This window comes from Onychostruthus taczanowskii, unplaced genomic scaffold (genome assembly GCF_017590055.1).
Source record: "Onychostruthus taczanowskii isolate IOZ18803 unplaced genomic scaffold, ASM1759005v1 scaffold97, whole genome shotgun sequence".
NCBI classification, from domain to species: Eukaryota; Metazoa; Chordata; class Aves; order Passeriformes; family Passeridae; genus Onychostruthus; species Onychostruthus taczanowskii.
In genome coordinates this window covers 2348851-2371456 of record NW_024507768.1, presented here as the reverse complement: position 1 = coordinate 2371456, position 22606 = coordinate 2348851, and the positions used below count along the sequence as shown (strand labels likewise).

The window sequence follows — 22606 nt, the reverse complement described above, 5'->3', positions numbered from 1 at the left end:
CCAGCTGAACCTGCCCCTCGGATCGCAGGAATTGCCAGGGAATTTTGGGGTGGCACGGAGCAGGGGTGGGGGTTGCCTTGGAATGAGGAGGAGGAGGGTGAAGAGGAGGAGGAGGAGGAGGAGGAGAAGGCTCCCTGGGCCTCCTTGCTGGAGCGCTCCCCAGTGCGCCGTGTGAACGGGGAGGAAACAGGATGGAGAAAGAATTTGGAGTGGAAAATAAAAATCCTCTCCTGCTTTATTGATCGTGATTGAGGACAGAAATAGCCCAGGCTGCTGACAGCCCTCCCCGCCGAGGGAGCAGCCAAACGTGGGGCTCATCCGTGGAAAAACCAGGAGGGGTGTGGGGAGCTCGGGGCCGTGGGATGAGGCAGGTCTGCATCCCAGGGGTTCCTCACCTGCCTGAAGAATTTCCAGGCCTCTCCTTGTCTCTTTTTCTCTGCTCTGGCTGCACCCAGCACAGGCTGAGCAGCCCCTGGAATCCATTAGCAATTAAACAACGAGCTCCCATCGTTAGGACCTGCAATGTCCCAGGAATGATCAATCCCCAGCAGGGATTGTAGGAAAAGGAAATTCCCGTGGCGCTGCCTAAACACCCAGCAATGCTGCTTTAGGTGACTGGAGTTTTCACGGATTTTAGCCAATTTCACTGAATTGTTTCACTTAAAACACCAAGCTCAGGGCCAGCCAGGCCGGGGAAGGCGGGCAGGGAAGCCCAGGGTGCCCAGGGAAACCCAGCAGGATCAGCATCGGTGTGGGCACGGTGCTCCAACTCCGAGAAAACCATAAAACCCAAGTGCTGGCAGGAGAGTAATTAGTTAAAACCAAGCACATCTGTTGTTAATTAATTCCCAGGCAGGAGGGTTTAACTCTTGCCTTGCCCAGTGTTTTGCAACCTGCATGGCCAGCCCCAACTGGCATCCAGGGGAAGGCTTTAAATCGGCTTTTCAAGCCCTTTCAGGGACTTGAGTTTGCTCTGGGTCACCAATCCCTGCTCTGATCCATCATTCCCAAATCCCAGAACAACCCCTGGGATTTCCAGGAGCTCCAGGGGCCTGAGCAGAGCAGCCAGCACTGCTCAGGGCAGAGAACCCAGCTCAGGTTTGGGGTCGGGGCTGAAACAAATCCGTCTTTGCCCCTTCCAAAATCCAGCCCTGAGGAGCTGCTGAGGAAGGTGGGAACAGCTCTCTGAAGGGGGAGTTTGCAGAGGGCAGAGATCTGGGCAGCCCTGTGCTGATTGTTGCTCTTTTATTTGCATTTTCTGGAAGGCAGCTCTCACTGGAGTCCATTCACCGGCGTGAACATCACACCCGTGGGGGAAAGCACTCCAGGATCCCATCCCTGCTCGGGATGAGGACCTGCTCCTCTGGGAGCAGCATTAAAGGTCTGGAGGAGTGAGGAGGGGGGTTTGGGGTGTGTGTGACCCCCACCCCACCCTCGGGGCACTGCACTGGGGGAATCTGTTCCCCATTAAGCGGCCGTGCCTGGTGGAGCAGCCCTGCCAGCTCCAAGCTCCCTAATTAGCAGCAGAAGCGAGGCCAGGCTGGGGAAGGCCAGCGCCTCCGTGCCAAGGATGCAAAGGGTTTGGAGCAGAGCCTGTGGAAAAGCTCTGAGCCACCCTGCCAGTGCCACACGGGGCCCCGATTTTGTGCCAGGGTGGGCAGGGATGTGCATCCCACCCCAGCCCTCACTGCTTCGCCGAGGGGTCACCCCCAAACGCAGCGCCCCCAGCCCTCCCTGCGGGGTGCGGGGTGGAGGAAGGCTGCCCGCAGCATCCTCTGCGTCTCCTCTGTGCACTTGCACCACGCTGGGCTCTTGCTCACCACTAAAAATAGGATTCCCGGCTGAGCGGCAGCGCCCGAGGGCAGCGAGCCCAGATCCCAAAGCCGCCCTTGTCGCCGTGACCAACTGACCCATTTGGCCTCGCTTTTTAAGTGCTTTTCCCTCCCCGTTCAGCTTCAGCCCAGGCAGCAGCTGAGCCGGGCCAGCTGAGCCTTTCCAAGGGCAGCGAGACCCCGGAATGGGGTCGGGGTCCCTGATCCTGGTGGCATGGCCTGGCAAGGGTGGGGGTCCCACCAGGGCAGGAGGGGCCAAAGCCACCCGAATTCCAAGGGCAGCAACCTCACCAGGCCCAGCCCTTCCACAGGAATGTGCATAATTTATTTTCTCCTTTGGGGAATTTGTGCCCTGGGGCTGGTGAAGCAGCCTGGAGCAGGGGACATCCCAGGGATGGTGGGACGAGGAGCCAGGGTTTGTCCCAGGGGATCCAGGGTTTGTCCCAGGTGATCCAGGGTTTGTCTCAGGTGATCCAGGGTTTGTCCCAGGGGAGCCAGGGTTTGTCCCAGGTGATCCAGGGTTTGTCCCAGGGCAGCCCAGGGTTTCTCCCAGGTGATCCAGGGTTTGTCCCATGGGAGCCAGGGTTTGTTCCAGGGCAGCCCAGGGTTTGTCCCAGGGGAGCCAGGGTTTGTCCCAGGGGAGCCAAGGTTTGTCCCAGGGGATCCAGGGTTTGTCCCAGAGCAGCCCAGGGTTTGTCCCAGGGCAGCCCAGGGTTTGTCCCAGGTGATCCAGGGTTTGTCCCAGGGGAGCCAGGACACTCCAGGACCTCAACCTGTTCCCTGGAGCCAAGGACAGAGAGTCCTCTTGCGTTTTCTTTCCCAGCACAAGGAGCAAACAGGAGCACCCTGGGGCTTTCAGTGACCTGTCCCATGTCCCCAAAGCCAGCTGGGAGCAGGATGGGCCACGGGGACAGGGGACACGGAGCCTCTGTCTCTGGGGAGAGCCTTGCAGAGCACGTGCTGGGCCAGCTGCCAGTCAGAAATGAAGAAAGACCTTTATTTACAGTAAAAAGGAACAAAAAAAAAAAAATACCATGACACTTCCCCTCCCGTCTCCCCAGCCCGTCAGAGGGGTGTCTGCTACCCCACCTCTGTCCTGAGGATGGTGGCATGGGGCCAGCAACTGCTGGGGGTCATTTGGCACTAACCAAGCCACGCCACCCTGCCCCACCACGCCTGGGACACACGGGGGACACACGGGGGACACACAGAGCTCGGTGACAGCTGCAGGAAAAGCTTCTTCCAGGAGGGCTCAGGCAGTGGGCATTGCACTTGGCAGCCAGGCTGGGCACTGGGGGCAGGGGGCCTGGCAGGACGTGTCCCCCAGCTCGGGACCCCGCAGAGGGCTGGAGGCTCCAGCGTGTCCCAGTGCCCGCGGGTCACCCAGCCTGGGTGGTGTCCCTGCTCTGTGCCACCCCTGTAACCCCCCGGAGCTGTCCTGGGGTGGTGGCAGCGAGATGGGCTGTCCCCAACGCCAGGAGCTGGGGTGACTCTGCAGGACATGTGTCCCCAAGGCTGGGGTGGCCCTGTGTGACAAGCTGTCCCCAGTGCTGGGGTGGCTCTGCAGGATATGTGTCCCCAATGCCGGGGTGGCTCTGCAGGATGGCTGTCCCCAAGGCTGGGGTGGCTCTGCAGGATGGGCTGTCCCCAAGGCTGGGGTGGCTCTGCAGGATGGGCTGTCCCCAATGCTGGTGTGGCTCTGCAGGATGGCTGTCCCCCAGGCTGGGGTGGCTCTGTGTGACGGGCTCTCCTGCTCTCGGCTCAGGTGGCAGGAGGCTCCCACAGTCCCCCCAGTGCTGGCAGAGGTAGAGCAGGCCAGGACAGCTCCAGAGCCCCCACAGCCCTCTGGGGTCACCCTTCCCCGGGCAGGACACAGCTCCAAGGACGAGGATTCCAGCGGGGGATTCGCTCTCCTCCTCCTCCTCCTCCTCCGGGACCATCTGGAGCCTCACCCGCTGTGGGACAGCCCGGGGGGTCCCGTGCAGGTCCCCCCCACCCAGCAGGGCCCCTCAGGAGGAGAAGCAGAGCCCGCAGCACTCCATGCAGATCTCCAGGCAGTCGGCGGACTCGCAGCAGGCGTCGATGATGCCGCAGTCCATGTCGCAGGGCAGGTCGCAGTCCGCGCACTCGCCCGAGTTGCAGCAGCAGCAGCAGATGCAGGAGTCCTCGGAGGTGCAGGAGCCGCAGGTGGCACAGTCCAGCACGATGTTGCAGAGGGTCAGGAACTCGCAGAAGAGGCAGGAGAGGATGCAGTGGACGCAGCAGTCTGGGGAGGAACGCGCGGGTGAGACAGCGCCTGGCCCGGGGGGTGCTGGGGGAGCAGCACGAGGGTGGAAACCCTCCCTCGGGAACTCATGGAAGGGAGGGGAAAAGGGGTTGGGAGGCAGCCACTGCCCCAGGGGTCTCCCTCAGCACCCAGCCCTCAAGATAGACCAATTTTGGAGGACAGGAGATGGCCCCGCTCAGCACCCGCCCTGCAGAGGCTGCCAGGAGGGTCCAGGGGTCCGCTGGGCTTGGAGGGTGCCAGCAAGAGATCCCAAGGGATGAGGGGCTCGAGGACTTGGAGGGTGTTACCAAGAGATCCCAAGGGATGAGGGGCTCAGGGCTTGGATGCACCAAGAGATCCCAATGGATGAGGGGCCTGAGGGTTCCACCCAAGAGATCCCAGGGGATGAGGGGCTCAGGGCTTGGAGAATGCCACCAAAAGATCCCAGGGGATGAGGGGCTCAGGGCTTGGAGGGTGCCACCAAGAGATCCCAAGGGATGAGGGGCTCGAGGGCTTGGATACCACCCAAGAGATCCCAATGGATGAGGGGCCTGAGGGTTCCACCCAAGAGATCCCAGGGGATGAGGGGCTCAGGGCTTGGAGAATGCCACCAAAAGATCCCAAGGGATGAAGGGCTCAAGGGTTCACAGGGTGCCACCAAGAGATCCCAATGGATGAGGGGCTCGAGGGCTTGGATGTCACCAAGAGATCCCAATGGATGAGGGGCCTGAGGGTTCCCCCCAAGAGATCCCACGGGATGAGGGGCCCGAGGAGAACGGCTGGAAAGAGACCCCCAGGGCCGAGCCAGTACCTTCCTGCGCCTCAATGGGGATGTGCGAAGAGGGCGACTTGGAGCTGCCCTTGCTCTTCCTGCTGCTCTGGCTGTTGATGGAGTGGTGCTGCTGCAGCTTTCGCTGCGGTTTCTGCGCGCTGGGCACGGCCCGGCACGTCCCGTTGCCCGCCTCCCCGTTGGGCAGCAGCTGCGTGCAGGGCCCGGGGGGCTGCGGGGGTGGTCGCACCTGGGGCTGGCCTGGAGGGGAGAGCAGCACGTTACCCACCCTGCCCTCTCCGCGGGGAGAAATTGTCACAAATTGGCACGAAACGTCACGATGCGGGCTCGCTGCTCTTTCCAAGGTAAAAAGGGATTTTTATTTTCTGGCTCTAGCATTTATAGATTTCCAGAAGTGGCAGTGGATTGGAGGGCGAAAGTGCCACCTTTCTCCAATGACCCTGGACAAAGTAACAGTCTGCCAAATTTCTCCTCCTCCATAAAAGAATGCAAATCAATAAGTTATTTACATAAAGTGAGAAAGTTTGTTATGAGAATATAAACATCAGAAGGCTTAGAAAAAATTTAAAAATCAGGTGACAAGAAACACGTGCCCAGACCCTGGAGGAAAACGGGAATCTGGTCCCCAGGTGGACACGGGGTGAGCTGATGGATGGATGGTCCAAGAGGAAGGAGATGGAACGGGAGATGTGGAAAAGGTGGCAGAGGGAAGGAGGCAAAGGCTCCAGAGAGAGGAAGGGATGGAAAAACCCGAAGAAATGAAGATTTGTGGTGAAGGATGGGCTGAAACTCAGAGGGCCTGAAGGAGGAGATGTCCCTGCACGGCCAGCAGGGATGGAGGCACCGAGGCTGCTGCACAGAGCTGCTGCTGTCCCCACGAGAGGCACCAGCGCAGAGCCAGCCTGCTCCTGCAGGGACCGGCCACTCCCTTGAGGTCTCTGCAGCCTCTGGCTGAACTTCTCTGCAGGAGGAGGAAAAGAACGCAGAGCTGCGGCTGTGCCTCCTCCAGCCCCTCCTGCTGCAGATCTGTGTCCTGCCAGCCTGCTGCCACAGCCACAGGGGGGGCTCAGCCCCCTGCTCCTGCCCGCCGTGCCCTCGCTGCCTCCTCATCCTCATCCGGGAGAGGGCTGGGAACCAGCACAAGGTTCCAGCAGCTGTCATCCTCCTCAGTAAGGCCAGAAATAAAATAAAATAAAGTAAAGTAAAATAAAATAAAATAAAGTAAAGTAAAATAAAATAAAATAAAATCCTGTCTGGTGGTGCTCTGGCCAAACTTTGCTTTTCCTCTGCCACGGCAGTAAACAAGGGATGATTCAGGGCAGAGGCTCGAGGGCAAAGGCACCTCTTGGCACCAGGGAACAGGAGCTGCTTTCTGTGCAGGGCACGGGGGGACACAGGGGTGGAGCGGGCACAGGCGGTCCCTGTCCTGCATCCACGAAAATAAAACAGATGGAAGGTGAAAATAAAGTGGGTGGGAGGTGAAAATAAAACAGATGGAAGGTGAAAGACACAAGTGGATGGTCCCAGTGCTTGGTCTGACCAGGCTGAGCTGGGCTTGGGCCGCACAGGGAGGTTAAAGTGGGAGCTTGGTCTTTGACACCCGCTGGGAAAGGAACTTAAAATAACCAGAGCTGAGCGGGAAGAGCGGGAGAGGTGGGAGACAGAAAACAGGTCTTGCATAAAACAGGGAATGTCTCCCCTTCCTAAAATCCTCACGGAGTGTTCACCTCCTGCGTGCCTCGTGTGTGCACCGAGGTGACACCGAGGTGACATCCGAGGTGACCGGGGTGCCCAGGGCTGTGACAGGAAGGGCTGAGCCTGCAGGGAGCTGGGCAGGGCTGAGTCAGGAGGGAGGCAGCAGCAGCTCGGCAGCCTGGGACGGCAGCTGGATTCTCCGGGACTGCAGCAGGATGCACTTGGCGCTCCCCATCTCGCTGCATTCCTCAGATTAAACTGTTTGTAAATCAGAATCACGCTCTGCCTCCGGCGAGGGGCAGCCAAAGGCAGCCAGGAATCCCCCCCTCAAAGTGAGGGAAAATAGCTTCCATTTTTGTAGGACAGCCTTTAAGACACGAGGCCAAAGCTCTGCTGAAAGAGGCACCTTCAGCTCCCCCAGTAATGCAGGAGAGGGGGGACCAGCCCTGGAAAACAGGATTGTGGGGGAAACTGTCCGTCTGCAGCTCTTCAATAACCAAAAACCTCCTGGATGTTCACTTTGGGTTTCCCACTGAGGTGATGCTCCTGGATCCCCTCGGGTGTCCCAGGGCAGCATCACCGGGGTCCCCCTGCTGGGACCCTCCCCCAGCCACTGCCAGGCCTTGGAATGTTGTGCCCACCTGGGTCTGCTGCTCCTGCCTTAACACACAGAATCCCAATGTTCCAAAAAGCTGCAAATCTGGATTTGAGCACAGAGCTGAGCCTCGGAGGGGCCAGTCCTGGCACTGGTGGGCAAGGACGTGACCCCGCACCCTCCAGCCCCTTCTGCCCGGCCCCTCCTGAGGCTGGCACGGGAATGCCACCATCCCATGGGAGAGCCTAAATGTGCTCCCCAGAGCCCGCCAGAATAGGAATAACCCCCAAAAACCAATGGTGACCCCCGCCCAGGAGCAGCGCAGTGAGGAGTAGGGACACCAGCGGTGACGCTGCTCATTTCCCAGCGAGGAGAGGCAAAGGTCCCTTCACCAGCACCAGGAGCAGGGTGCCCAAATCCCTCGCAGCGCCGGGGCCCGCGGGGGGCTGGGCTGGGCTGGGGAGGGGGCTGTGCAGCGGCTGCGGTGTGACTCAGGCGTGCAGAATGTCTGCGGGCAGCCGGCCCAGCCCGCGGACGCCGCGCCAGGGCTCAGCCGCAGCAAACGTGCGCTCTCCCCGCCGCAGCGCCCGCGCCTCGCCGGCCCTGCCCTGCCCTGCCCTGCCCTGCCCTGCCCGGCCGGCCCTGCCCTGCCCTGCCCTGCCCTGCCCTGCCCTGCCCTGCCCTGCCCTGCCCTGCCTCCCTCCGCAGGGGCAGCCCCGTTCCCAGCCGCCCTCATCCCGCTTGGGAAGCTTCCATCCACTTTACACCCCTTGGAAGGGGAAGCTGGCAGCCAGCAGAAAGGGAATGGGAGGGAGAGGCTGGGATGCGGGCTGGCGGCCAGGGAGGGACGGACGGCTCCAGGAGAGGCTCCAGGAGAGGCTCCAGGAGAGGCTCCCACATCTGCCCGCGCCGCTCCCCCAGCCCTGCCCCGCCACACGGCCGGGGCAGAGTTTGGGAGGCATCCAGGAGAGGCTCCAGGAGAGGCTCCCACATCTGCCCGCGCCGCTCCCCCAGCCCTGCCCCGCCACACGGCCGGGGCAGAGTTTGGGAGGCACTGCCAGCCCCTGCCACCCCCTGCAGCAAAACCAGCCCGGCTCAGCCAGGCTCAGATCAGCCAGGTTCAGCTCAGCCAGGCTCAGATCAGCCAGCCCGGCTCAGCCAGGCTCAGATCAGCCAGCCCAGCTCAGCCAGGCTCAGCTCAGCCAGGCTCAGCTCAGCCAGGCTCAGATCATCCAGGTTCAGCTCAGCCAGGCTCAGATCAGCCAGACCCGGCTCAGCCAGGCTCAGCACCAGCCTCACCCTTGCCCTGGAGTGGCCAAGGCAAGAGCTGGCCCAGTGGGACACGGCTGCTTCTGCCCCTGAGAGCGGCTGTGGCACGGGGACATCCTGGGGATGTGGCACAGGGACATTGTGAGGCTGTGGCCATGGAAATATCCCATGGCTGCAGCACGGGGACATCCTGGGGATGTGGCAGAGGGACATCCTGGGGATGTGGCAGAGGGACGCTCAGCCAGGCTCAGCTCAGCCAGGCTCAGCTCAGCCAGGCTCAGCTCAGCCAGGCTCAGCTCAGCCAGGCTCAGCTCAGCCAGGCTCAGCTCAGCCAGGCTCAGCTCAGCCAGGCTCAGATCATCCAGGTTCAGCTCAGCCAGGCTCAGCACCAGCCTCACCCTTGCCCTGGAGTGGCCAAGGCAAGAGCTGGCCCAGTGGGACACGGCTGCTTCTGCCCCTGAGAGCGGCTGTGGCACGGGGACATGGCGGGGTGTGCCACGGGGACATCCTGGGGATGTGGCACAGGGACATTGTGAGGCTGTGGCCATGGAAATATCCCATGGCTGCAGCACGGGGACATCCTGGGGATGTGGCAGAGGGACATCCTGGGGATGTGGCCATGGAAATATCCCATGGCTGCGGCACGGGGACATTCCGGGTCTGTGCCCATGGAAATAACCCAGGGCTGTGACATGGGAATATCCTGGGACTATGCCACGGGGAGATTGTGGGCCTGTGCCATGGGGACATCCCAGGGCTATGGCACAGGTACATCCTGGGGATGTGGCACAGGGACATCCTGGGGCTATGACACAGGTACATCCCAGGGCTATGGCACAGGGACATCCCAGGGTTATGGCACAGGGACATCCTGGGGCTGTGGCACAGGGACATCCCAGGGCTATGGCACAGGTACATCCTGGGGATGTGCCACGGAACATCCTGGGGCTGTGGCACAGGGACGTCCTGGGGCTGTGGCACAGGGACATCCCGGGGCTATGGCACAGGGACATCCCAGGGCTATGGCACAGGGACATCCCGGGGCTGTGCCCCATGGAAATACCCACAGGGACATCCCGGGGCTGTGGCACAGGGACATCCCGGGGCTGTGCCCCATGGAAATTCTGTGCCACTGAGACATCCCAGGGCTGTGCCCATGGAAATACCGCACAGCTGTGCCATGGAGACATAATGCTCAGGAAAATGAAGAGGGAATGCAAAGAGAAATGCAGAGGGAATGCCCTGGGAAGTGCAGAGGGAATGCCCTGGGAAGTGCAGAGAGAATGCCTTGGGAAGTGCAGAGGGGGCTGTGCCCATGGAAATACCGCACAGCTGTGCCATGGAGACATCCTGGGGCCATGTCCATGAGAACCTTCTTTGTGAGTCTCCTCTCTCCCCCTGGGGTTTTGGGGGATGCTCCTTTCCCAGTCAGGCTCATCCCTCTTCCCACCACGGCACCCCAGAGAACCCCAACCCTTCCCAAAGCAGCTCCAGCTGCTCCAAGGAGCCACCCCTGGGTGCCACCCTTCACTTTCACCTCTCCAGGTGACTCAGGCTCGCTTTGAGCTTTGATGTGGCGAGGAACAAAGCCAGGAGGAGCCCGGTTCCCACCTCTGCCCTGCTTTTTGATGGAAAACACTCACATGTCACAGCTTCGGGAGCGCCGCCGAGCTCGGCCCGGGGGCCTTTGGTCAGCACTGTCACCGGGGATTTGTCACCTTCCAGGGCTTTGTCCTTCCTCGGCACCGCGGGGATCTGCCTCGGGACAGGGAGCGAGGGCTCGGGCACCTCTGCAAGAGAAACGGGGTCAGGGCTGAGCCCCCGGGGCAGCCAAATTTTGGGATGGGGCTCTGACTCCGGAGCCACATCCCTGTGGCACACAGCCCGCGGGTTTGGGCAGCCCGGGGCTGCATCACTCCGCAGCTGCTCGCCCCGCTGCAGCGCCGTCCCAAAAAGCCTCCCCAAGCTCTCACATTCCTTCTCCAAAAAGCCAAGGGATCTGGTTACACTCAGCGGCTCAAGCTGGATTTTTCATCCCCCTTCCCATGAAAAGGGCCACTGTGTTCCCTGCGGGAGCTGGCTGCCACCTTCCCTCGTCCTCCTGCACTCTGCAGCAGCCCCCGCAGGACCCCTCGATGGGGCAGGAAAAACCTGCAAGGAGCCGAGTTATTCCCCACGGGAGAAATCCCGGTGCAGAAAGGCAGGAGGAGGCAGGATCACCTCCAGCGCTGCTGGCAGCGGGCTGCTCCATCCCCTGGGAATGTGGGGTGCCCGGGGAGGGGGCTCGGTGCCGTGCCACACCACCCCAGCCCCCTCCCCACCGCCCCAGTCCTCTGCCCATCCCCCGGAATAGCAACGTCTTGCACAACAGGGGCTGGAACGCACTTTATATAAAACTAAATTATAGGCTGGGCAGAGGGAGGGAGAGCAGAGAGCCATAATTGCCCTGGCTGGAACAGGAGCCCTGCAAGCAGCCAGGGAGGGCAGGGGAGGGGGGAAGGAGGCCTGGGATGCTTCGTTATCCTCCATAAATCCAGGGTCCCACACACCAGAGCCGAGGAGGAAAGGAGGGCAGTTACAGATAATTAAAAATCAATATTATTTAAGGAGCGCAACGAGGGAAGTTGGGGGGTTCCAGCTGCACCCCGGGATCAGCAGGAGCTGGAATGCTGCAGCCGCTCTGGAGTGATGCTGCTCAGCTCCACAACACCGTCCAAAGTCATCCACGTGCCTCAGTTTCCCCTCCCTGTCCTCCCCAGGGTGCAGATCCAGCCTGGGGTGCTGGAGCTCCTGAGACAGGGGGGGTTTTTTTGGGAAGGAAAACTCATCCCAGCACAGAGCCCTGCTCACAGCTCTCACAGCTGATGCGATTTTGGGGGAACCCAGCAGCTCCAGCTGAATTTTGCACGACAGCATCGGCTCCAAATCCCGACAGAGCAGGAGCACGTGAGCCCCAGATGGGAGAAAAGCCATTCCCATGCCTCTGGAAAGCCCGGAGCAAAATGGAGAGGTGAGGAGAGCAGGCTGTCATCTCCCATGGGCGTAGAGGTGTGGGGTGAATCACATCCACAGCCTCTGTCATGTCCCAGCCTGGACTGGCCCCAGCCAGCCCTGATCCAAAGGCAGATGTGAAATCCTGATGGGTGAGCGTGGGAAATGGATGATGAGGATGATTGTCCTGGCCAGGAAGGGGCTGGAGGTGCAGGAATTTTGGGGAAAAGCGAGAGATGTCCCATGCCAAGGATGACAGAGATGAGGAGCTCTGAGTGGAGCCAGAGGTGAAGTTCCCACAGAGTCCCTGAGCTCTGGTTTCTGCTGTGAGATGTCCTGAGTGTGTTCAGGGCTTCAAACCCCTCAGGGCTGCCCAAAACAGCCCCAGACCCTCATCCCTGTGGGTCAGTGATTGGGAAAAAGGGCTGGAAAATCAGGTGCAGCCCAGGAGAAGGGCTGAGCTCAGCAGATCCCTGTCCCTGCCCCTCTGCGCTGCCTCCAGAGCACCCCTTGTCCCCTCTGTGCCCGTTCCTGGGGACAAGGACAGCCTGGAGCCCTGGCTGGGTGGATCCACAGGGACATCCAGGCTGCTGCTCCCACCGGGATGGAGCCCAGGCTCGTCCCTGCCGTGTCCACTTCACACTTGTAATTACCCTGCACAAGGGCTCACACACAACCGCAGCCACGCAGGGAGGAAGGTGGCAATTAAATTAACTGCCCCGGGAACAAGCTGGCCAGGAGAGGGACAGAAATAGACAGGAATGAGGCTCGGGTGAGCTGATCCTTCCCTGCCTCGTGTCCCACAGGCTGCTGCAGGGAATGTGGGGATGGGGCTGACCCCCTGGAATGTGGGGGAAAGGAACCAGGGAGGGGCTGGGAGAAGATGGACAGGTATGGGCTCAGCACAGACCCCACAGCTCCTGCCCCTTGGGATCCACAGGGAAATGCAGAGGGAATGCTCAGGAAAATGAAGAGGGAATGCAAAGAGAAATGCAGAGGGAATGCCCTGGGAAGTGCAGAGGGAATGCCCTGGGAAGTGCAGAGAGAATGCCTTGGGAAGTGCAGAGGGAATGCAAAGGGAAGTGCAGAGAGAATGCAAAGGGAAGTGCAGAGAGAATGCAAAGGGAAATGCAGAGGGAATGCCCTGGGAAATGCAGAGAGAATGCAAAGGGAAGTACAGAGAGAATGCAAAGGGAAATGCAGAGGGAATGCTCAGGAAAATGAAGAGGGAATGCTCAGGGAAGGGCACAGGGAATGCAAAGGGAAATGCAGAGGGAATGCCCTGGGAAGTGTAGAGGGAATGCAAAAGGAATGCAAAGGGAAATGCAGAGGGAATGTCCTGGGAAATGCAGAGAGAATGCCTTGGGAAATACAGAGGGAATGCTCAGGGAAATGCAGAGGGAATGCCCTGGGAAGTGCAGAGAGAATGCCCTGGGAAGTGCAGAGGGAATGCCCTGGGAAATACAGAGGGAATGCCCTGGGAAGTGCAGAGGCAATGCCCTGGGGAGTGCAGAGGGAATAGCCTGGGAAGTGCAGAGAGAATGCCTTGGAAAACGCAGAGGGAATGCTCAGGGAACTGCTCAAGCAGCAGCTCCCAAAATGCCCCCAAGAAGAGGCAGCAGCTCTGCTGGCACAGGGGGAGGTGAACAGACCCTTCCACCACTGCCTCATCCCACAGCTCCCAGCTCTCTCTCCTCCTTTAGATTCCCCAATCCCTGCCCTGCCCAGCTGAGCCCCCCCTGGATCCCTTCTCCCTGCTGCTCCCAGAACAGGACCAGGCTTGACCTGAATTTGTCAGGTTTAAAACCAATGACGAGCCTGGGCCAAACCCTAAGGGGAGCAGCCCTTGGGACAGAAAGGGAAGGAAAACTCCAGCAAGGAGCTAAAGAGAGGCTGGATTGGGGAATGTGGAAACAAATCCCATCCCTTCAGCAGGCAGATGTTTGGTGTCTGGGGAAAGGGCTCTCAGCACATCTGGAACCACATCTGAGCTCTTGGGGAGCATCCAAAGCCAAGGGGTGCAACTCCTGCCAGGGTGGGGACACTCAGGAGACAGCAGGGGACACCCTTCTCCCTGTCTTTAATCCCTTGGGAATGGTTGGGCAGGGAGAAGGAAACATCTCTCATTTTTCCCCAAACCTCCTGCAGCCCCAGGCCCTTCCTGGCCAGGGCAAAGCCCAGAGCCTGGGATGAGTCCAAGTCTCTGCTCTGGGGAGCAGCACAAGGGAGATGTGGGAGAGCAGCTCAGATCTCTGCTTTTTGGGAACAGAGGAACTGAGGCATTCCAAAACAATAACTTCAGTAAATCACAGCACTGCCCCAAGGTACCAGAGATCAGCAAAGTGATAGAGGTGGAGCTGCCTTCTCTTGCCAAGCCCAGGACATGCACATGGAGCCGGTTTTCTGATTGTTCTCCCCGATCCCAAAGTCCAAATGCATCCGTCACGGAAGTCCTGAGACATCAAAGAGCTCCAAAATCCATCAGGGGGGTGGGAAAACAGGACAGGAGAGAGGAGAGATGCAAAGAAGCTGGAAGTTCGTGGCTGTAACTGCAAAATTCCTGCAAATTCCAAAGTCCCAACATCCCTCTGGGCATGCAGGGAGGCCTTGGGGGATGCAGGAGCTTCTGGGGCCACCCCAGAGGAAAAGAACTTTGTGCTCCCAGTGGGAATTCCTGATGAGCTGAGCTCAGCATTCCCAAAGAGCTGGGCAAACAAAAGGCAGGAGCAGCATCCTGGAGGGAGCTGGGATGAGGGCAGAGCTCCTCCAGCAGCACCAACAGGAGCCACAGCTCCCAAAAACCTGTGCATTCCCTTCTCCCAGCTGGCTGTGCTGCCCAGAGCCCCAGAGGATGTGGGAAGAGGCAAAGCTGGAGCTGTGGTTTGGGGTCAAGCCCTGCCAGGGTGTCCCGTGGCTCTGCTCAGCATTCCTGGGGTCTCATCTCTCTGCTCCTCTTCCTCCCGAGTGCCTTTGGCTCCCAGGGAAGGAATCTGGGATGGGCACATCCCCGGGGTGGCACGTCCCAGATTCCAGCCCCAGGGAGGGACAGAAAGGGAAGGAAAACTCCAGCAAGTAGCTAAAGAGAGGCTGGGCTGGGGAGTGTGGAAACAAACCCCATCCCTTCAGCAGGCAGATGTTTGGTGTCTGGGGAAAGGGCTCTCAGCACATCTGGAACCACATTCAAGGGGTGCAACTCCTGCCAGCGTGGGGACACTCAGGAGACAGCAGGGGACACCCTTCTCCCTGCCTTTAATCCCTTGGGAATGGCTGGGCAGGGAGAAGGAGATGCTGGATGGAGGCCTGGCCACGAGCAGCAGCCCAGCAGCTCGGCTCTGTGCGGGCTGGCCGCTCTCTGCTCTCCTCTTCCTGCACACAAAACCAGCCTGAGAGCTCTCCTGGCTTTCCTGGCCCCTCCAGGTGCCTGCCTGACCTGTTCCAGGGATATTCCAGGGGTATTTTAGGGGTATTTCAGGTTTCCAGTGCAGAAGAAGACACCAGAACAAATCTGCTCTCCTCTTCATGCACACAAAACCAGCCTGAGAGCTCTCCTGGCTTTCCTGGCCCAGCCAGGTGCCTGCCTAACCTGTTCCAGGGATATTCCAGGGATCTTTTAAGGGTATTTCAGGTTTCCAGTGCAGAAGAAGACATCAGAACAAATCTTTCCTCCTCTTCCTGCACACAAAACCAGCCTGAGAGCTCTCCTGGCTTTCCTGGCCCAGCCAGGTGCCTGCCTAACCTGTTCCAGGGATATTCCAGGGGTATTCCAGGGGTATTCCAAGGATATTCTAGGGGTATTTCAGTTTTCCAGTGCAGAAGAAGACACCAGAACAAATCCTTCCCATCCCCTGAGGCAGGTGGGAGCAGAGGGAAGCAAAATCCTGGTTTGAAAGTTTGCTTGGCTGGGAGAAATCCCAAAGCCTTATTTACATTCAGTCTGAAATTAATGCACCAAGGCTGCCTCAGGCTCTGGGATAGGCAGGGAAAGGAAAAGAAGGGTGGGAAGGGAAGGAGAGATGCCCAAAGCATGGCCTGGACACATCCAGCACAGCTTTGCTTCCCACCTGGAAAACCTTTGGCCTCACCTGGGCAAAGCTTTGGGTAAACAGGAACAATGAGGAAAGCAGTCAAAAAACAAAGTGGTTTCTGTGAGAAGTGACTTCCTAAACGCACAAAAAAGCAAAACAAAGCACAAAAAAAAAAACCCCACAAAAACCCCAAATAGCTCAGCAGGCTGGGAGTTGTTGTTATTTGTTATTTATAGAATTTGGGTGGGAAGGGAGGGAGGAATTTTGGGGCCAGACAGGCCAGGAGCAGCGTCCGTCCAGTCCATCCCTGCTGGGAGCTTGACCTCGGTGACAAAACCCCAATTCCAGGTCGGTGTCCCCACAAACCCCATCCCTCCAAGGGCCTCGTGGCTCCAACCAGCTCCTGCCAAACCAAATTCATGCCAGAATTCCTCCTACAAGGGGTTTCAGGACAGACAAAATATAATTTTTTTTTTTGTCTATCAGGAAAAGCAAAACATAAATTCCCTGCAATAAGCACCTCTACCATTGGGAATTATTCCTTATGCAGCAAAAATCGATTTAATGTAAATATATTTATATTTTATAGGTATTAAGGCACCATTCCAGTGTGGAGCTGCAAGGGAAGGAGGAATCTTCAAGGCTGGACTGGAAAAAAGAGACAACAAAACTTCCCAGGACACAAAGCTGGGAAGGACCAGGTTCCTTTCTTCATCTCCCAGCACCAAAAACCAACATAAAACATCCCAAACACGCTGTGGAGACAGAGAATGGGGGAAAACGATGGGAAAACAACAGGAAAGAGATCCAGACTGGGATTGAATTCCAGTTTGAGGAGCACCTGGGGCAGGATAACTCTCCAAAAGATGGAAAATCTGGGAAATCAGGGGAGGAAGGGCACAGGGGGAAATCCTGGGTGTCCTTAAGGAAAAGCAATTATCCCTGGAGCCTGGAGAGCAGCAGGGGCCAGGCCTATCAGATCCAGGGAGATCCTGGGAATTACAGAGCAGGGAGAAATTATGGAGGGACTAATTAAGGCCCAAGCCAGGCAGGTAATTGGGTAACCTTGGGGGTTAAACCAGCACAGGTCCTGCCAGGGAAAAATTGTGTCTTCCCAACATAAGTCCTTAAAAAAAAAGTTAATTGAGGAGGGGATCAGCAGGAGCTGCTCAATAATCTGCACTTCCCCAGCCCCTTTCATCCCAGGATTGAAACCAGGGCCCATCACACCTTCCCTGAGCTCCAGGGATTTTCCTTAAAAAACTGCCTCGGTTGGGGGGGAAACTGAGGCAGGAAAATGGGATTTTTCCCCCAAATAAATATCCTGTGGAGATGGAGCCCAGAACTCTCTGTAGGCTGGGGCTTCTCCCATGCACAGATCCCAAAAATTCCCCAAGTTTTGGGGCACAGGAAGGGATTTTAGGGCTGTCCTGGGGGTGCTGGTGCCCATCCCACAGGAAGGAGAACTCCAGGCGTGGAAAAATCTGGGAAAAATCGCCAGAACTCCAGCAAATCCCCCGAGGAGGGCTTGGGTTTCTGCAGCTCCCAGGCAGGAGCTTTCCAAGGAAATTCAATCAGGATTTGGAGCAGGAGCAGGGGCAACTCAGCCCCAAGGCCCAGCTTTGTTTTTGCTCAATCCCAGAAACTTTGAAAAAATCCAGAAATCTGCTTTTTTTTTTTTTTTTTGCTGTTGTTTGTTTTTTTCCCCTCGGGTTTCTTTTCTTTTTCTTGGTAAGTTTTGCAGTTGTTCAAAGAACAAACACCAGCGAAGCGTTTTCGGGAGCTGACAAGAAAAACTTGGAAGGAAAAACCAGAAATGTTGCAAAAAAAAAAAAAAAAGGTCTTTCTGTGGGGTAAGAAAAATACACTTTTGTTTCTTTCAGGGCTTTTTTTTCTGGAGGGGTTCTTTGCACTTTGAGGGTGGCTGCCTGCAGCTCTGCAATCCTGCATTTAAATCAGTGCTGAGACAAGGAAAAAAACCCATTTATTTTGATTTTGGATGGGTTTTTTTCTTTGTTCCTACCCCTGTCCAAGACCAGGACAGTCTCAATAAAGGGTTTCTGAGTGAGGTGGCCTCGAATCCTGCTGAGAATTCCCTGCTTGGGGCACCCCAGGGCTTTTTTTGGGGCTGAATGTTTCGTGTTTGGGGCTGAGCACGCAACAGCTTTTTCCGCCCCCTCTAACACCTCGGGGCAAAATCCTTGGGAACAGGCAGAAGGAATTAAGGAAAACTGTGTGTGCCAAAGCCTGAGCTGGGACACAGGCAGGGATTGGGGACACGAGGGTGGCAAATGTCCCTCTGGGAAGGGAAAAGGGGGGTGGGAATGAGCAGAGCCAATCCCAGGTTTTGCTTCTGGAGATGGATTTGTCTCCATCTTCACACGGAGGAGGAAGAGGAGGAGGAGGAGGAAAGAGCCTCTCCTCCTCTCTTCCTTCCCTGCTCCCCCTCCCTGGAGGAAGGATCATCTCACCAAGCAAAAAATTCTTGTTTTTTCCTCCTGTTTTCTGTTAATTCCTCTAAAAAAAATAATAATTACCAGGGCAAACAGAGGCCTCTTCTCTCTGCAAACTACCTGTGGCTATTTCGGGTCCCTGCCGGGTGGGAGGAGCTGTGGTGGCACCCAGCCCATCCCTGGAGGTGCCAGGGAATAAAATTCTGGGAGAAAAGCTCCGTGTCCAGCCGGGGCGCAGCAGCAAAACCCGCCTGAGCTGGGCCACGCCACCCCCGTGCCTCAGTTTCCCCGTTTATCCCCCAGCCTGGGGGTATCCAGAGGAGCCAGTCTGGTCTGTAAAACTTGGGAAAGGGAACGGAGGGAGAATTCCCAGGCTCGGAGCTGCGTGACAGAGCCGCTGGCCCCGGCCCAAGCCACCAGGGCTGTGCTCCTGAGTGTCACAGGGACGGACACAGGGACACGGACGCAGGGACACGGACGCAGGGACACGCTCGTCCCCAAAACCACGCGGGGAGGGAGGGGGAGGGGGGCACAGAGCTGCTCCCCGAGGGGGGCAGGGGTGGGATGCAGGCTCTGGAGCAGGGCAGGTGGGGGCTGGGCGAGCCCCTCGCCCTCCCCAGGCTGCAAAGCTGGGGCAGCTCTGCTCAGGTCACAGTGGGGGCCTTCGGGGGAGCTGAGGAAGAGGAGGGAGGGGTTGGAATGGTTTGGGGTGGAGGCGAGAGCCCTTCGGTGTGGGAAAATGGAACTGGGCACTGATGGATGGCACTCCAGCAGGGAATGCTGAACTGGGCACTGATGGATGCCCATTAAATTTGGGAACACCAAAGTGGGCACTCACTGATGCCCCTTCAACAGGGAACAGGGAGAGCAGGTCCCCAACAGGGACACATCAGATTGGGAACTCATGGATGGCCCTCGAACATGGGAATGCCAAACTGGGCACTGATGGAAGTCCATTAAATTTGGGAACACCAAACCAGGCACTCACAGATGCCCCTCTAGGATGGGAAAACTGAACTGGGCACTGAGGGATGCCCCTCCAAGATGGGAACACCAAATTGGGCACAGATGGATGGCCCTTCAACAGGGAACAGGGACAACAGGTCCCCAACACATCAAATTGGGAACTCATGGATGGCCCTTGAACATGGGAATGCCAAACTGGGCACTGATGGATGCCCATTAAATCTGGGAACAGGGACAACAGGTCCCCAACACATCAAATTGGGAACTCATGGATGGCCCTCGAATATGGGAATGCCAAACTGGGCACTGATGGATACCCATGAAATTTGGGAACAGGGACAACAGGTCCTCAACAGGGACACATCAAATTGGGAACTCATGGATGGCCCTCGAATATGGGAATGCCAAACTGGGCACTGATGGATTCCCCTTAAATTTGGGAATACCAAACCGGGCACTCACAGATGCCCCTCTGAGATGGGAAAACTGAACTGGGCACTGAGGGATGCCCCTTAACTTGGGAACAGGGACAGCAGGTCCCCAGCAGGGACACACTGAATTGGGCACTCATGGGTGCCCCTCCAAGATGGGAACAATGAACTGGGCACTGATGGAAGTCCCTTAAACTTGGGAACACCAAACTGGGCACTCACTGATGCCCCTCCAAGATGGGAACACCGAACTGGGCACTCATGGATGTCTCTTAAACTTGGGAACAACAAACTGGGCACTCATGGATGCCCCTTAAATTTGGGAACACCAAACTGGGCACTCACAGATGGCCCCAGGCAGGTCCCAGAGCTCCTGGGGCTGAAGCACTCTCTACCCACCCGCAGCTCCCTGTGGCCACAGGGGAGGCAGAAAAGCTCCAAACCCATTTCCCCCAAAGCATTTAACAGATTTTGAAGCCATTTTTTAAACCCCCCCCTCAGCTGCTGGTACAGGAGCTGTGCTCAGCAGAGCCGGGCTGGGGACAAACCCCTGGCACAAAGCTCTTTGCATTCCCAGCTCGCCATTTCCCACCTGGAAAAGGAAGGAAATCCAGGGAAACCAACCCCTGCAGCTGCCTGGGCCCCGGGACGCGGCTGCAGGGGCTGAGTTTGGAGCAGAGCTGGGCCGGGAAGCGGGATCCAGCTGGAAGAGCAGGGGGAAGAGAACAAGAGGATGTATTCTGCAAAGCCCGGCCGGCCGAGCTCGGGGCCAAAGCCAACGGGGGCCGGTCCAGCTGCGCCGGATCCCGAGCCCCGCCGTGCCCGCAGCTCCCGCGGCTCCAAAATCTCCAAAACTCAGCCCCGCCGCCGATTTTTGGAGATTTTTGGGAGCTGCTCCCGGCGTGGATTTGGCCCCTTTTGTGTCTGGGCTGGCAGACACAGCGCGGTGTGCTCCTGCAGCCCCTGCCGGGTGGGTTTAGTCTCTCCCTGGGGTTTTTAATGCAGATTCTGCACGTGGAGCTGGGCAGGGACCAGAGGGGCTTGGGGGGCTCAGCTGCGAGGGTTCCCCCAACTTTTCCATCCTCTTCTGCACGGCCTGATCCCTGTAACCCCCCCAGAGCTGCAGAGCAGCCCCCAGCCCCATCCCTCGGGGGGTTTTCACTCAAACCCCCCCGGCTGCTCCCCGGGCTTGGCCCCGGGACAGAAACTGCGGGAGTTTGGGATGCGAAATCCCGGCGGGATCAGCAGCTGCTGGGCTCACAACAAACACGGGAAAGCAGGGCCGGGGCACCAGCACAGCCTCAGACGGTCACAGTCCTTCAAAAACACACAATCAAATGTTCACAATCACACACAATCACACCCAAACTCACACCCAGACACTGCCAGGGGCACCAGCACAGCCTCAGATGGTCACAGTCCTCCAAAAACACACAATCAAATGTTCACAATCACACCCAGACACTGCCAGGGGCACAAACACACGCTCAGATGGTCACAACTCTGCACAAACACACACTCAGATGTTCACAATCCTTCAAAAATACACACTCAGATGTTCACAGTCACACACAAACACACCCAAACACACCCCCCAAACGTGGCCAGGGGCACCAGCACAGACTCAGATGTTCAAACCCTGCACAAACACACATTCAAATATTCACAATCACACCTAAACACTGCCAGGGGCACAAACACACACTCAAATGTTCACAACCCTGCACAAACCCTCAAACACACCCCCAAACACAGCCAGGGGCACAAACACACACTCAGATGTTCACAACTCTGCACAAACATACACTCAGATGTTCACAGCCCTGCACAAACACACGCTCAGATGTTCACAGCCCTGCACAAACACACACTCAGATGTTCACAACCCTGCACACACACATGCTCAGATGCTCACAATCACACACAAACACATGCTCAGATGTTCACAGCCCTGCACAAACACACACTCAGATGCTCACAATCACACACAAACACACTCAGATGTTCACAGCCCTGCACACACACTCAGATGTTCACAATCACACACAAACACACTCAGATGTTCACAATCACACACAAACGCACGCTCAGATGTTCACAATCACACACAAACACACTCAGATGTTCACAACCCTGCACAAACACACGCTCAGATGTTCACAGCCCTGCACAAACACACACTCAGATGTTCACAATCACACACAAACACACGCTCAGATGCTCACAATCACACCCAGACACGGCCAGCACACCCTCAGCTGCTCACAGCCCTGCACAAGCGCTTGGCCGTCCGTTCTCTCCCCCAAAATCCCAGTGCCACCCCAGCCACGCTCCCCCTGCTGCCCGCGCTCACTCCTCCTTCCCCTGACCCCGCACACCCCCCGTGCCCGGCACTGCCTCCCCACAGCCCCCAAACTTCCAGCCGATCCCCCAGAAATGCACCCGGGAGCCCTGCACACACCCCCGCGCGTGCACACACCCTCCCCGGGATCCCACAGCCTTTCCTGGGATCCCACAGCCTTCCCTGGGATCCCAAAACCTTCCCCGGGATCCCAAAACCTTCTCTGGGATCCCGCAGCCTTCCCTGGGATCCCAAAACCTTCCCCGGGATCCCAAAACCTTCTCTGGGATCCCACAGCCTTCCCTAGGATCCCAAAACCTTCTCTGGGATCCCACAGCCTTCCCTAGGATCCCAAAACCTTCTCTGGGATCCCAAAACCTTCTCTGGGATCTCAAAACCTTCCTCGGGATNAAAAAGAGGTTGGGAGAGCAAAGACGCGGCCAACCCGCAGCGCTCCGGGAGCTTCTGCTGGAGGCTGGAGCGGCGCCGGGAGAGGGGAGAGGCGCGGGGCAGGCGGAGGTGGCTCCGGGGCAGCCTCGGATTCGGGATTTCACGGCTGGGCTGCGCTCCCGGATCGGGGCTGCGGCCCCCGGGGGGAAACTGCGGGGGGAGCAGAGGGGAGAGCCGTGCTCCGGCCCCCGCGGGGGTGTTTGGACCCCCGGGTGGGTGTTGGATTCCTCTGGGTTGGTGTTTGGAGCCCCACGTGGGTGTTGGAGCACCCCAGGTGGGTGTTGGAACCCCCTCGTGTGGGTGTTTGGACCCCTTGGGTGGGTTTGAAGCCCCCTGAGTGGGTGTTTGGACCCCCCAGGTGGGTGTTGGATTCCCCTGGGTTGGTGTTTGGAGCCCCGGGTGGATGTTTGGATCTCCGGGTGGGTGTTGGAGCCCCTTGGGTGAGTGTATGGACCCCCAGGTGGGTGTTTGGACCCCTCAGGTGGGTGTTGGAGTCCCCCCA

The 22606-nt window shown here is 58.1% G+C and overlaps 1 protein-coding gene across 1 annotated transcript; it reads right to left on the bottom strand.

Moving 5' to 3' along the window:
* Positions 1-2670: 2670 nt before the first annotated feature.
* MDFI (MyoD family inhibitor) lies at positions 2671-10698 on the bottom strand. The gene is made up of 4 exons (XM_041427009.1): positions 10668-10698; positions 10091-10237; positions 4910-5128; positions 2671-4098 (listed from the first exon to the last, which is right to left on the bottom strand). Exons 1-4 carry the CDS (start codon positions 10696-10698, stop codon positions 3842-3844), a joined length of 654 nt encoding a protein of 217 aa, XP_041282943.1. The 3' UTR covers positions 2671-3841.
* Positions 10699-22606: the final 11908 nt, after the last annotated feature.